The sequence below is a fragment of the Erinaceus europaeus genome, chromosome 15 (genome assembly GCF_950295315.1).
Source record: "Erinaceus europaeus chromosome 15, mEriEur2.1, whole genome shotgun sequence".
NCBI lineage: Eukaryota > Metazoa > Chordata > Mammalia > Eulipotyphla > Erinaceidae > Erinaceus > Erinaceus europaeus.
Genome location: NC_080176.1, coordinates 36,747,062 through 36,762,069, shown reverse-complemented (window position 1 = coordinate 36,762,069; position 15,008 = coordinate 36,747,062). Strand labels below are relative to the sequence as shown.

The following is a 15,008-nucleotide window of genomic DNA, read 5'->3' as shown; positions in this document are numbered from 1 at the left end:
CAGTCAGAAGAGGGCATATAGAATGAGTGTAACCTGAGGATTTCTCACACAGTGAACCTTGTAAGCCAACATCCAGACCAAGAAATAGCACATCATCACCAGTATGCCTTCTAGCCACTCACCCACGAAAGGGTTAAATCACTATTTATCTGTAGCTGTATAAGGAATATAATCATCTTCCTATATGCACATGTGTGTCTTTATAGATACATGTTGCATATATAAATGTATGTAATATATAGGATCTGTATATCATCCATTTACATCTGTATTGCTATGCTTGAGTTTCATGTTTTCCTTTGACCCTCATATTCATTTTGTTTTAGACAAGCTCCATATCGCTCTTGTTTAGAATGCACACACCCATTTGCTTAAAGGTAGTTCTTCCTCTCTCTGTGATAGGTGAGGAAAGACCTGAAGGAAATGGAAGAATGATCCATGGGAGACTGGGGGGTAGAGCAGCAAGTGCAAAGGTAGAAAGTGTTTGATCTGGACAAAACAGTGGGAAGGGTAGTGGGGATCAGTAGGAGGTCAGCTGACTCTGGGCTCTTCAAGGCCATTGTAAGCATTTGGCTCTACCCTAAGTGAGAAAGGAAGCAACTAGGAGATTTTGAGCAGAGGAGCCTATCTTTTGTTTTGAAAAGAAAAACAAGTCTAGGGCACTTTAAAATCATGCTTATTTCCATTCCAGCTTTGATCTGTTGTTTGGCAAGTTTACATGTGCCCTGGCAGAAGAGCACTCTCTAAAAATAAAGTGAGGAAAGTTTTGCAATAGTTTTTTTCTTTTTTACATTCATCAGAATTATGGGAAGGAAAAGAATTAGTTTTGCTCAAACAAAGCATAGTTCTAGAAAGTCAATCTTTTCCCCCCACTCATGCTTGGGTTCAGAATATTGCTACCACCAGATCTCCTCTTTTTGGGGGTATGGGGACATTTGTTTGTAAATTGGATGTGCAGAGTTGTTCCATACTTACTCAAGGACCACAAAGCTACTTGGTTACCACAGAGTTGCAGTACTGGTGTTCCCATGGCAACCTTCCAATGGTGTTGTCATACCTGCAGAAATTAGGAGTCATTTTTACATGTCAGTATAAACACATTGAAAATATAAAATATATCCTTTTGTACTGCAGAAAGTCTAGGCAGTGGAAACTGCCTCTTGTGTGGCCTTTGGCTTAAAGAAGTTCCTTTATTCAATGAGCAAGTTTATCAGGGATCTAACATTGCCATGAACCATTCCTGAATAGAAGTAAGAAACAATTGTTTCTGTACTATCTATAACCACCCACTTCCCTTCCTGAGGGCAGGCCATATTGCAGACCAACAGAAAGACCGTCATAGGAGCCTCTAAAAAGACACATTCACTTCCTCCCCCAAGTGGAAACACAGGAGGAAAAATAAAGATTAGAAAATACTCCTTCACCCTCCTTTTCTTCTTCTGTTTCTTTGTCTTCCAACCTCTTCCTTTTAATAATGATAACTAACCATTTATTACCTCCTGTACCCCAGACATTCTGAATTAATTGTTTTATTGGTTTTTGTAACAGCTGTTCACGTTACCCCCATTTTAAATATGAAGAAGCTGGGAGTCCAGCGGTAGTGCAGCTGGTTAAGCACACAGCGCCAAGCGCAAGGACCAGCATAAGCATCCTGGTTCAAGCCCCCAGCTCCCCACCTGCAGGGGAGTTGCTTCACAGGCAGTGAAGCAGGTATGCAGGTGTCCATCTTTCTCTGTCTTGCTCTCTTCTCTCTGTTTCTTTCTATCCTATCCAACGATGACATCAATAACAACAACAGTAGTAACTACAACAATAAAACAACAAGGGCAATGAAAGGGAAAATAAATAAATAAATATTAAATATGAAGAAACTGTGGCATTGCAAGATTTTAGAGTTAGTAGGTGATTAGATGAGAGTTCAGACTGCGGTATACGTGTATGTGTATTTGTGTGTCCACATGCCCCAAACCTGCCATGTACTTTATCCAGGAATGGCTGAGCACTTAGCAGCAGTAAAGACAGTGTGTAGGGAGAACAGATCATAAGGAAGTACAAGAAGCCTATGTCTTCCTCTCCCTACATGTTCTTGTTCAGAGGTTGGCAGCAATCAACTAAGTGGTTATTGTTAGGAAAAAGATCTCACTGCCTTCTATTTTAAAAATACTATAAATGGAGTTCTGGTGGTGGGAAATGTGTGGAGTTCTACCCTTCTTATCCTATGGTTTTGTCAATATTCCCTTTTTATAAATAAAAAAATTTAAATAAAAATACTACATGCTATTTATAATTCTGCCAATATGTCACTCCATCAAGTGACTGCTAGAGTATGTAGAAGCTATTAAGAAATATATAACATCTTCCAATCCTCCAGATGTTTTCAAGGGAAGAGCAAAGTTGCAAAGGTGATCTTTGGGGCTGGGCAAAGACACATCCTGCTGAGTGAGGATGTTACCATAAGCAAGGACCTGAGGTCAGGCCTCACTTCCTGCCTACAGAGGGGAAGCTTCAGAGCAGTGAAGCAGTGCTGCAGGTGTCACTCTTTCTCCCTCCCTCTCTACTTCCCCTCCTCCCCTCTACTTTCTGTCCTATCAAATAAAAGAAATAGAGAAATAAAAAGTGGAAAAAATGGCTGCTAGGAGTGTGGATTCATTGTGCAGGCACCGAGCCCCAATGGTAACCTGAGAGAGAGAGAGAGAGAGAGAGAGAGCAGAGAACCAAGTGATGGTGCACCTGGTTAAGCGTGCATGTTACAATGTGCAAGGACCTGGTTCAATCCCCTGGTCTCCACTTGCAGGTGGAAAGCTTTACATGTGACAGAGCAGGGCTGCAGGTCTCTGTCTCTCTCTGTCTCTCTCTCTCTCCCTCTCCCTCCCTCTCCATCTTCATCTTCCCTTTCCTCAATTTCTTGCTGTCTCTATCCAATAAATAAATAAATAAAGATTAAAAAAAAGACTGAGCCTGAAATCTCAGAACCTTAGGCATGAAAGAGAGAGAAAGAGCAAACAATTTATGGGGTAGGTTAGTAACTGTTCAAATGCCCAATGAATGTGAAGACTGAAAGAGGGAGGGAGAACAGGGTGATCAGAACTGGTTTGAAAGTGGACCTTTGGCAGGAAGAGGAGACTTAACTGGGCTGAAACTGGAAGAGGAAGATGGCAGAATGGCAGGGGAAATTTAGTTACCAGTTTGTGGGCAGAGCTGGGACTGGGGCAAGGAGCTGATCTTCTAGTCATCTTTTTCCCTCTACAGCTGCTCTTTGGGAAGGGTGGACGCCAATCCTGAGCAGATTGACATCTAAAACCCCAGCTCTCAAGAGAAGAAATATTTATATCCTGGAACCTTACTAAGACTCTTCCCCAAAGCTCTATAGCTATCGTAATGACAGTCTAAATTCTGGATGGGATTTTTCTTTTGTACAAGTGAGTGTTCACTGGGTATATTTTGCACAGAATTTCAGAACACCCCCACTCCCACCCTACAATGTAGCTGTTTAACTACGTGTGAGAAAGCAGAGTGAGACAACCCTCCAGAAGGAAAACAGAGTGAGAAACCCTCCGATGGGGAGGAAGCGCCATGTCTGCCTCTTCCCGTGGCCTCTGTCTGTACCAGGCCATGTCTGCGGGCTGTGTCATATCCTGTGAACTTTCTGGTTTGCCCTGAACTAAATGGAAAGAAAGGCTGTGAGTACCCAGATGAAGGAAACAGCATGTGCAGCATGTGTGATCACTGCAGAAGGAACCTTGACTTGGAATTTCCTGATTTTTTAGAACTCTTGACTTAAAGGATGGGGTGTTTTCAGCCTCAAAGAATTTTCCAACCACAAAGTGAACCAACAGAAGAGAAGTGTCAGACCCTATTTCAGATTTTCTGTCTTTTGCACAGAGCTGGTCTGTATTTTCTGTGTCCTTAAGGATGCTTAAGCTGGGACAAAGTAATCTGCTCACAGATTCTGGCAAGAGCCTGTGCTGGTCTCTGCCTTGGAGTTTAGTCAGGTCAGATGCCACATAAGAGACCACTGGCCTGTTTTATTTGGACCTACTGTGTTTGCCTTATTGTTTCTTTTTTTTTCTTTCTTTTTTTTTTTGCTTTTTAAAAATTATTATTATTTTTTTTAATATTTATTTTATTTATTTATTCCCTTTTGTTGCCCTTGTTGTTTTATTGTTGTAGTTATTATTGTTGTTGTCGTTGTTGGATAGGACAGAGAGAAATGGAGAGAGGAGGGGAAGACAGAGAGGAGGAGAGAAAGACAGACACCTGCAAACCTGCTTCACCGCCTGTGAAGTGACTCCCCTGCAGGTGGGGAGCCGGGGTTCGAACCGGGATCCTTATGCCGGTCCTTGTGCTTTGTGCCACCTGTGCTTAACCCGCTGCGCTACAGCCCGACTCCCTTTTAAAATTATTTTTAAGCATTTAGAAATCAGGTAGCTTCTTTATAAAATCCAGATTTTTTTTTTTTTGCACCAGGGTTATTGCTGGGGCAATAACACTGCTCCTGATGGCCTTTTTTTTTCTTTTGTTTTTGATAAGAGGGAGAGACAGAGACCACCAAACATGTGCATCACTGCTGTACTGGTCATGAAGCTTCCTTCCTGCAGGTGGGAAGGGGAACTTGAACCCAGGTCTTCCAGATATGCAATATGCAAGCCTGCAGGGGAATCACTTCACAAGCGGTGAAGCAGGTCTGCAGGTGTCTATCTTTCTCTCCCCCTGTCTGTCTTCCCCTCCTCTCTCGATTTCTCTCTGTCCTATCCAACAACGATGACAGCAATAACAGCAACAATAATAACTACAGCAAGGGCAACAAAAGGGAATAAATAAATAAATAAAATACAAAAAAATGCAGTTGGCAGCAGTCTCAGACATAAACAGGGTTTTCTACTGCAGTCAGGAAATAGGCCTTGGTCAGTGGCCTTAGAATCTGCTACTTCTGAAGTGTGGTTCACCCAGGTTAAGTGCACAAGGATCCTGGTTTGAGCCCCCGGCTCCCCACCTGCAGGGGGGTTGCTTCATAAGTGGTGAAGCAGATCAGCAGGTGCCTACCTTTCTTTCCCCCTCTCAATTTCTCTCTGTCCTATCCAAAAAAATCGAAAAAAATGGCCACAGTAGCAGTGGATTTCTAGTGTAGGCACCAAGCCCCAGCGCTAACCCTGGAGGGAAAAAAAAAAGAATCTGCTACTTCTGCCCAAGAGTCTGCTAATATCCCAAACAAGTAGTACTCTCTTTATACAGAAAAAAAAAAAAAAAAAAAAAGACCTGTTAAGCTTGTTGCTGTGAGTTACTGTGGGAAAGTTGGTAACTGTATAAGTCTAAGCACCATTGCTCCCGGGGTCCAGTCTTTTGTAGATCTGAGTCCAGCTGGGTCTGCCAGCATAATAAACACTTGATTCCTGCATTAAAGTCTTGGTGTGTCCTGTGTCTCTGCCTGAGAAGCTGATAACTCTCTCTTTCTCTCTTTCTGTCTATCCTCTCTTTCCTCCCTCCCCTCTCAATTTCTCTGTCTCTATCCAGAATAAATTAAGTAATAAAATAGCAAATAAAACAAAGGCAAAAACGAAAAATTGAAACCTATGTAAAATTCTACCTAGGAAGGGCTTTGTGAATGACTGTTGGTTTCCACCTCTCAACACAGAACTTTCACTTGGCAAGACTCCAAAGGAATGGGACACTGGGCAGATGTATTTTGGTGAGGAAGAGAAAACAAAAAAAGTATAGTCAGTCGAGAATGCCCTCACCCATTAGCTATTTAGTGGCTGTTGCATTAAGCCCTGTATCCACGGTAGGGAGAAAGATCGTCTCTCCTCAGGATAATTCAGCCAAGAAGATTTCACTAAATAAGCATGCTTACAGATGTAGAAGTGAGATAAGCTCTCTGGGACATGGTGGGAGAAAAGAGATGTGCTGAGGGCAAGCCCTTGTGTGAGGAGCTGGTGCTGGCTGACTTCTGCCTGGGCAAGTGAGCTCAGCAATCTGATGTTTGTGCCTTAGTTACATGAATTGTGTTTATTTTGAGAATGTTGGGGATTACAAGATTTGCAAACTGTTCAGTTAAGCTCTGACTTAAATAGTTGTAATGCTATTAAGATTCCTGCAACCCGTGTCAGTTTCTCCCGCTGTTTAGAAAACAGCATCAAAACTCACCTCCCTGGCGCTCTTTCACAGTACATGGAACCAAGACTTGTTTTTATTTGGCATTCACTAAGCTGCTTTGGTGGCTCGTAAAATAGCTAAGCTGGAGGGTAAAAGGCAAGGTTATTACACTTCGGCATTGTTCTAAGGCTGTGTGAGCATAAGTGGCAAAGTTCCAGCCACTACCCTGATCTTCTCTCTGGTGATTAAGGAGGATTAGTGAAAAATGTAGAAACAACTAAGTCCTGGGTAACATTTGCAGAAACAAAACCCTCCCCAGCCCAAAGCTCTGCATGGCCCCTCTCTTGGGTCTTGAGAACTCTGCTTTTGTCCAGGTGTTGAAGAAGACTGTGTGTGAATTCCCAAAGGAATGCTGGGAGGTGGGGGGAGGTGAGCAGATATGTTTAAAAGGTACAGCCAGGCAGCTGCACACACACATCACTGTGTGCAGGGACCCTGGGTCAACTCCTTCATCCTCACCTGCAATGGGAAAGCTTCGTGGGTGGTGAAACAGTGCTGCAGGTCTCTCTTTTTCTCTCTCCCTCTCTATCTTCCCCATCCCCTCTCAATTTCTATCTGTCCTATCAAGTAAAAGAATGGATAAATAAATGGCAGATCTGGCCACTGGGAGCATTTGGTTTATTATACAGGCACTTAGCCCCAGTAATAGCCACAGTGGCAAGAGATGAGAGAGAGAGACAAGAAAGAGAGAGAGAAGTTCATGGGGTAGGGTAGTAACTATTCAGATGCCAGTGAATATACAGACTGAAGGAAGGGTGAGGCCAGGGTGATCAATTTCTCTCTGTCTCTACCCAATAAGTAATAATATATATTATGTTTTATTTTAGAAGGGAGCATGTGTAGGAGAAGATTCCCCTTCATAGACACTTCTTAATCCAAAGGGTCACTACAGTAGCTCCGGTGGCCCTGAACTGTGTATGCTAGGGACAAGCCCAGATGGGCCAGTTTCTTACAGGCATAATACCATTCAAGATGACTTATACCTTGGTGAGTACTGCAGCAGAACTAACTTCAGCTGGGACCAGGTGGTGGTGTCTCTAGTAGAGCACACATGTTAACATGCACGAGGACCCAGGTTCAAGGTCCTGATCCCCATCTGCAGGGGAGAACCTCTTATTTATTTATTTATTTATTTATTTATTTATTTATTTATTTCCCCTTTTGTTACCCTTATTGTCTTTTATTGTTGTTGCAGTTATTGTTGTTGTCTTTGTCAGATAGGACAGAGAGAAATGGAGAGAGAAGGGAAAGACAGAGGGGGGAGAAATAGATAGACACCTGCAGACTTGCTTCACTGCCTGTGAAGTGACTCCCCTGCAGGTGGGGAGCCAGGAGCTCAAACCAGGATCCTTAAGCCAGTCCTTGCGCTTTGCACCCTGAGCACTTAATCTGCTGCGCTACTGCCCAACTCCTAGGGAGAACCTTTATGGCTTCATGAGTGGTAAAGCTGTGTTACAGGTGTCTCTCTCTATCAGTTCCCTTCCTCAAAAAATAAAATAAAATCAACTTCAGATCCAGCTATCTCATAATGAGTTAAATGCTCAGTAAGGAGAATTTATGAGCTTGTCATCTCTATACTATTTCTGTAAAAAGAGTAAGGTACCTTCCAACCTGGAGCTTCAGGTTCTCGACTTGTTTTCCCTCATATCTGTCTCCTCTCTGCCCCAGATGTAGTCCACTTTGCTAAACCTTCTAGCTCGCTCCCGTAGTGCTCGGCTGCTCAGACTACAGTCATCAGTGAGAGGTCACCACATATTCCTGGGAACTCTCTAGGGTTGACAGTTGGGTGGTGAAAGACTATTTCTGGACTCACAGGTGAGATGGTAAGGAACAGCTTTTGGGTGAGTGTGAGGAAAGGCTACCCCTTTAGAAGGAGGAACAGAATACCAGAGTCTCCACAAGCAAATGCCCATGAAGGCATGCTTGAATCTGCTGACTTTTGCTGCTCCAGTGTGGACAGTTTCTCTCTCTCTCTCTTTCTCTCTCTCTCTCTCATAGGTCTTTATTAGAGAGATAGGAGGAGTGCAAGAGAAAGATCAAGAGCATCAGTCTGGTACATGCACTGCCAGGAACTGAACTCAGGCCCTCATGTTTGAGAGTCCAGTGTGGTCTGCCACCTTCCAGACCACCAGACTTGCTTCCACACTAGCAGTCTTCCACAACAACCGGCTTTGAGGGCTACTGCAGAAGGGCTTTCTGCTCTGGCAGGGCAGTCAGTTGGGAAATAAAACTCTAGTGAGTGTCCATTAGAGGCCAAGCATGCCCTCACCTATGTCCTCCTAAGCCTCTGAGACGACTGGATGTGAGTATCTCCCATGGCAGTGTGGCAACTAAAGCTGAACAGTGGCAGCTGGTAAGTGCCCAAGCCACTTTTGACTATAGTTTATTGTTTTTATACTTTCCATGAGTCACTTCATGTTTATACTGAAAATACAAATGGCACATGTAGTCTCTATGTCAGAATCCCCACATGGGCAGACATTTCCTCTGGGGATATCTTGAGCACAGCCTCTGTGTGTTTCAGATACCCAGTACCCTGGGCAAAGTTAGAAATTCAGAGGACTTCCCTGGGCCCCACCAATGTGTGCTTGGAGCCCCGCTTCCCCAAAGCCCTGCCCCACTATGGAAAGAGAGAGATAGGCTGGGAGTATGGATGGATCTATCAATGCCCATGTTCAGCAGGGAAGCAATTACAGAAGCCAGACCTTCCACCTTCTGCACCCCATAAAGATCCTGGGTCCATACTCCCAGAGGGATAAAGAATAGGAAAACTCCCAACTGAAGGGATGGGATACAGAGTTCTGGTAGTGGGAATTGTGTAGAATTGTACCCCTCTTATCCTATGGTTTTGTCAATGTTTTCTTTCTTTTTTTATTTATTTTGTAAATGAAAATTTAAAAAAGAAAGAAAGAAATTCAAAGGCACCAGGGCCAGGAGATAGCACACATGTATCTCAGGTCCTCGGTGGACTGGCACCTATTGTAGCAGTTTCAGGAAGTGAGAAGGGGGAAGGGAGGACTCCTAAGTCCCTGTGGTAGAATAAGATGATGGTTTGGTTGGGGGTGAAATTTATTGATACAGACCTTGGAGAAATGTGGAAATGTATTCTTGTGACAACAACAAAGCTGTAACCAACATTTCCTCAATAAAGTGATATTGGGATTGTGGAGAGAAGAAAGGAAGGAAGGAAGGAAGGAAGGAAGGAAGGAAGGAAGGAAGGAAGGAAGGAAGGAAGGAAGGAAGGGAGAAACGAAAAGCCACATAAGGGGAAGGGGTGTGCAAAATGGCTCCATGATCAGAATACATATCTATTGTGCACAGGTCACAGGAGGACTGGAAAATTGAGTAGGGGGTGGCAGTAAAGGGGAGGAAAGGTCTAACTGCAAGGCCAGGTGGCACCATTCATCAAGAGTGTTTCACCACTGAGGACCCCCCCAGCCCACGCCCATACTGAAGACCCAGCCCTGTCTTCAGGAGTGCTTTATGGAAGAATGACGGAAGATTTAGACAGACACCAGATTGTCTGCTGAGAGGTTTAAAATAGGAAGTCTGTCTAGACCTTTGGATGCATTACACTTGAGGCATGTTAAAAAAATATTCAACTCCCGCTTTTTTTTTTTTTTTTTTGCCTCCAGGGTTATTGCTGAGTCTGGGTGCCTGCACTATAACTCTACTGCTCCTGGAGACCATTTTTCCCCCTTTTGTTGCCCTTGTTGTTTTATCATTGTTGTGGTTATTATTATTGTTGTTGTTGCTGTCGTTGGATAGGACAGAGAGAAATGGAGAGAGGAGGGGGGAAAGAAAGATAGACACCTGCAGACCTACTTCACCGCTTGTGAAGTGACTCCCCTGCAGTTGGGGAGCCGGGGGCTCGAACCAGGATCCTTACACCAGTCCTTGAGCTTCATGCCACGTGTGCTTAACCCTCTGCACTACTGTCTGACTCCCAGCTTTCTTTCTTTTTTTTTTAAGTTTATTTTTAAATTTTTTTCACTATGTAATTATTATTTTTTATTATTTTAATTTATTTATTAAAAGGAAACATTGACAAAACCATAGGATAAGAGGGGTACAACTCCATACAATTCCCACCACTAGAACTCCATATCCCCTCCCCTTCCTTGATAGCTTTCCTATTCTTTAACCCTCTAGGAGTATGGACCCAAGGTCATTGTGGGATGCAGAAGGTGGAAGGTCTAGCTTCTGTAATTGCTTCCCCACTGAACATGGGTGTTGACAGGCTGGCCCATACTCCCAACCTGCCTCTCTCTTTCCCTAGAAGGGAGGGTTCTGGGAATCGGAGCTCCAGGGCACATTGGTGGGGTTGTCTGTCCAGGACAGTCTGGTTGGCATCATGCTAGCATCTGGAACCTGGTGGCTGAAAAAAGAGTTAACATATAAAGCCAAAAAAGTTGTTGACTAATCATGAACCTAAAGGCTGGAATAGTGCAAATGAAGAATTGGGGGGCGGGGGGGTCTTCATTTTGTAGATAGCTAGTAGGCATATTTTAGTTATATTTCCAAAGCGTCTGTGGCTATACTAGTTCCCCACCCCCACCCCCCAAGCCTGAAATCTGATATGCAGGCGGATCCAAGTTATTGTTTGAGGAGATGATGTCATGGCTGGATAAAGGACCAGAAAGCTGAACCAGGGAAGAGAGTAGCTCCCAAATATGGGAAAGGGGTATAAATATTGTTGACTGTAAACCCCACCAAGTTGATGTGATCAGGAGCCCGTATTTCAGCTTAGGAGTCTATGTGACCTCTGTATCCCTGTAGATCTGAGCTCACATTCTGTGGTCATGAGTAGGAACATTTCAAGCTGCCCCAATTTCAAGACCCATCTTCCTCAGGTGGAACATAGAGTATGTTGTCCAGCCTCCCTTTAGAGGATGGAATATCCTCTACCATTGTTGATCCAAGTTGAGGGCAAGGTCTTATGTAACTCCCTGCTTCTTCTTCTTCTTCTTCTTCTTTTTTTTTTTTTTTTGACTGATTTTTTTTATTGGGGAATTAATGTTTTACATTCAACAGTAAGTACAGTAGTTTGTACATGCATAACATTCCCCAGTTTCCCATATAACAATACAACCCCCACTAGGTCCTCTGAATCCTTCTTGGACCTGTATTCTCCAGAGTCTTTTACTTTGGTGCGATATGCCAATTCCATTTCAGGTTCTACTTCTGTTTTCTTTTCTGATCTTGTTTTTCAACTTCTGCCTGAGAGTGAGATCATCCCATATTCATCTTTCTGTTTCTCACTTATTTCATTTCACTTAACATGAATTTTTCAAGGTCCATCCAAGATGGGCTGAAAACGGTGAAGTTACCATTTTTACAGCTGAGTAGTATTCCATTGTGTATATATACCACAACTTGCTCAGCCACTATCTGTTGTTGGACACCTGGGTTGCTTCCAGGTTTTGGCTTTTACAAACTGTGCTGCCAAGAACATATGTGTTCACAGATCTTTTTGGATGGATATGTTGGGTTCCTTAGGATATATCCCCAGGAGAGGAATTGCAGGATCATAGGGTAGGTCTATTTCTAGCCTTCTGAGAGTTCTCCAGACTGTTCTCCACAGAGGCTGGACCAATTGACATTCCCACCAGCAGTGTAGGAGGGTTCCTTTGACCCCACACCCTCTCCAGCATTTGCTGCTGTTACCTTTTCTGATGTATGACATTCTCACAGGAGTGAAGTGGTATCTCACTGTTGTCTTTATTTTCATTTCTCTGACAATCAGAAACTTGGAGCATTTTTTCATGTGTTCCTCAGCCTTTTGGATCTCTTCTGTGGTGAATATTCTGTCCATGTCCTCCTCCCCCATTTTTGGATGGGGTTATTTGTTGTCTTGTTGTTGAGTTTGGCAAGCTCTTTATATATATGTTGGTTATTAAACTCTTGTCTGATGTATGGCATGTAAAGAACTCCCTGCTTTCTTACAGTTGCCACTCTCCTGCTGCCTTTTCATTTGCAAACCACTGGCCATGTCTCTTTCTCCTCTTATGGGAAATTTATAACTTCCCATTTGTATATTTAAGTGTCCAATTAGTCTAAATGAAATAAAAAAATTGTAAGATTGTAGATACCTGCATGCTTTCATACATAGCTATTAAGCATTTGTAGCCAGAAGCACCAGAAGGTTCTTTGTGAAGACCTCTTCTGGTATCCTCCAGAGAACATCAACCAAATATCAGTCACCTTCCCTGTGGGGCCAGCACTCACTGGAAGGAATTAGAACTTCCCCGCAGCCCACTCCTCTCCCTCCACATAGACTCATTTTGCTCCAGAGTTAAGGGGCAGGTCTTGAACCTGAGTTCAAAGGGGAGCAGTCAGAATGGAATGTGAATTCCTGGATGAGCCTCTTGGTTCAAAGCTGTACAAAAAAATCACCGACTGTTTCTGTTTGTTTGTTTCCAGTATCTTGCTTGGTGGACTTGGCGAGGCCTTGCTGGTTTTCTCTGAATGGAAGGTCTCCTGAAGGTGACACACAGAAAAGAAACTCCTGGCTGCCCACTGGAGAACACAGCTCCGGATTTCAGTGCTCTCTGTTGAATGTGCTGGAAGGAAGAAAGCAAGATGGATGTCTCTGTCTCCCTGTGTCAAGGAGAGCGAGTGTGTGTTGGGGCCTCTTGGCTGTTACAGAGAATGGACTGTGCGGTCTGCCTACTTTGAGAGTTAATTCTTTGCAAGTTCTGTAAGACTCACCAGTGATAGGGCTGCCTCTGCTCACCTTGACTGCCAGAAGGGTCTCAGACGTCCTGAATGCCCAGGTGATGTCTTGGGACTCTCATTCATAATGATGCCTGCTTCTTTCTTAGGTCTGTACCTGCTTCCCTACATGACTTTATTCACTCATTCACTTATATATTCCAGAAATGTAAACAGAGCATCATTTATCTTCAGGAACTGTGCAGGTACTGAGGGGACACCATTAATAAGAAACATTTAGGATGGGGGGAGAGAGTACAGGTCCAAAAAGGATGACAGAGGACCTAGTGGGTGTTGTGTTGTTATGTGGAAAACTGCATATACAAAACTGCATATGCATATACAACTATTGTATTTACTCTCGAATGTAAAACATTAATCCCCAATAAAGAAATTAAAAAATAGTTAATATTCAAAAAAAAGAGAGACAGAAATATTTAGATCCTGAGAGACTGCCAGACAGGTCTAATGAATGTCCTTCCTCAAACACTGCATGGTTGGTTAGTTGGTTGGTGTCTACATCTTTGAATACACCTCTGGGGTGTTTTTTCCACGCTGTGAAGTTGACTTGCCTAGAGCCTACACTCACCCACTTCAGAGCACAGAGAAACTCCAGGCAAGGGCTTCCATGGGACCAGGGGGGCGGGGCGGGAGTGGGCATTGAGTGGTAGTTCTGGGCCAAATAAGAAGCCAGTAAATTCCAGAGTGAGTACTGAAGCCTTTTTGTGATTGTATGTTGTGTTGTGTTGAGTTTTTCACACTTCACTTTTTTTTTGCCCCCTCTTCAGTTCATTTGGCACTAAGTGATCATCAGGGTTTATAAGAACTAATGACTATCCAGCTTGGGCAGTGAAACAAACATATAGCAAGTATATACACAGGGACACTTATACATATTATATTTACAGTCCTTAAAGCTTTTAATTCATTTCATTACCTAATAGAAGATACAAACCACTGAAGTGTGTGTGTGTGTGTGTGTGTGTGTGTGTGTGTGTGTGTTTATTGCTACGACTGATTAAAAGCCCTATTGAGGCTAGGGGTATGAATCAACCTACCAACACCCATGTCCAGTGGAAAAGCAATTATAGAAGCCAGACCTTTCACCTTCGCACCCCATAAAGAATTTTGGTCCATACTCCCAGAGGGATAAAGAATAGGGAAGCTTCTAGGGGAGTGGGGCGGGCAGTAGCACAGTGGATTAAGCACACATGATGTGAAGCACAAGGAGCAGCATAAGGATCTGGGTTCAAGCCCCTAGCTCCCTACCTGTGGGGGGTGTTGCTTCACAGGCGGTGAAGCAGGTCTGCCTGCAGGTATCTATCTTTCTCTCCCCCTCTGTCTTCCCCTCCTCTCTCCATTTCTCTCTGTCCTATCTGGCAACAACAACAGAGAAAACAACAATGACAATAACAACAATGGTGACAAGGGCAACAAAGTGGGGAAAATGGCCTCCAGGAGCTGTGAATTCGTAGTGCAGGCACCAAGCCCCAGTGATAACCCTAGAGGCAAAAAAAAAAAAAAAAACAACGAATAGGGAAGCTTCCAATGGAGGGGATGGGATATGGAACTCTGATGGTGGAAATTGTATGAAAATGTACCCCTCTTACCTTGCAATCTTGTTAATCATTATTACATCACTAATAATAAAAAAAGAAGCCCTATTAACTAAAGCTCTAAACCATACCTCTATGGTAGTCATAAGAGATGGACTTGTGTGAAATGGTCATTTGATTTTGAAACCACAATGAAGGTTTAAGAAATCATTATCTACATTCTACACACAGTAATTTACTCAGCCTTCATTGTTGATTCAAAATCAATATAGATGTCTTAAACAAATGAGCTTGCAAAAGATAAAATGGTAACCAATCTATCTCCTGGGGTTTATGAGAATGATAGGGTTTTTTGGAAGAGGTGGGTGAAGAGGGTAGACACAAAATGTGGATGCAGGATGTGATGATGCACATATATTTTGTGTATGTGTAAAAATATGTCCTTGAAGTTTATAAGTTTTGTAAAACATTGTTAAATCATTAAAACAAAGGAGGGAAATAAAGAAAAAATTGTTTAGAGACTAGGAAATAGTTCACTTAATAGAACACACTTTACCATGTGCTAGGACCCAGGTTGAGCCTCCAACA

The 15,008-nt window shown here is 43.2% G+C and overlaps 1 protein-coding gene across 9 annotated transcripts in view; it reads left to right on the top strand.

Moving 5' to 3' along the window:
- The window catches only part of TMEM241 (transmembrane protein 241), a 181,689-nt gene extending 167,295 nt beyond the window's left edge, over window positions 1-14,394 (top strand). For 8 of the 9 annotated variants that reach the window (XM_060173606.1, XM_016190468.2, XM_060173603.1 and 5 more), the window contains one exon: window positions 12,574-14,394. In XM_060173606.1, the coding sequence (XP_060029589.1) occupies window positions 12,574-12,634 (61 nt within the window). In that variant the 3' untranslated portion in view covers window positions 12,635-14,394. The remainder of the gene's footprint in view (window positions 1-12,573) is intronic. The other variant, XR_009545056.1, reaches the window with a different exon arrangement.
- The last annotated feature ends 614 nt before the right edge of the window (window positions 14,395-15,008 follow it).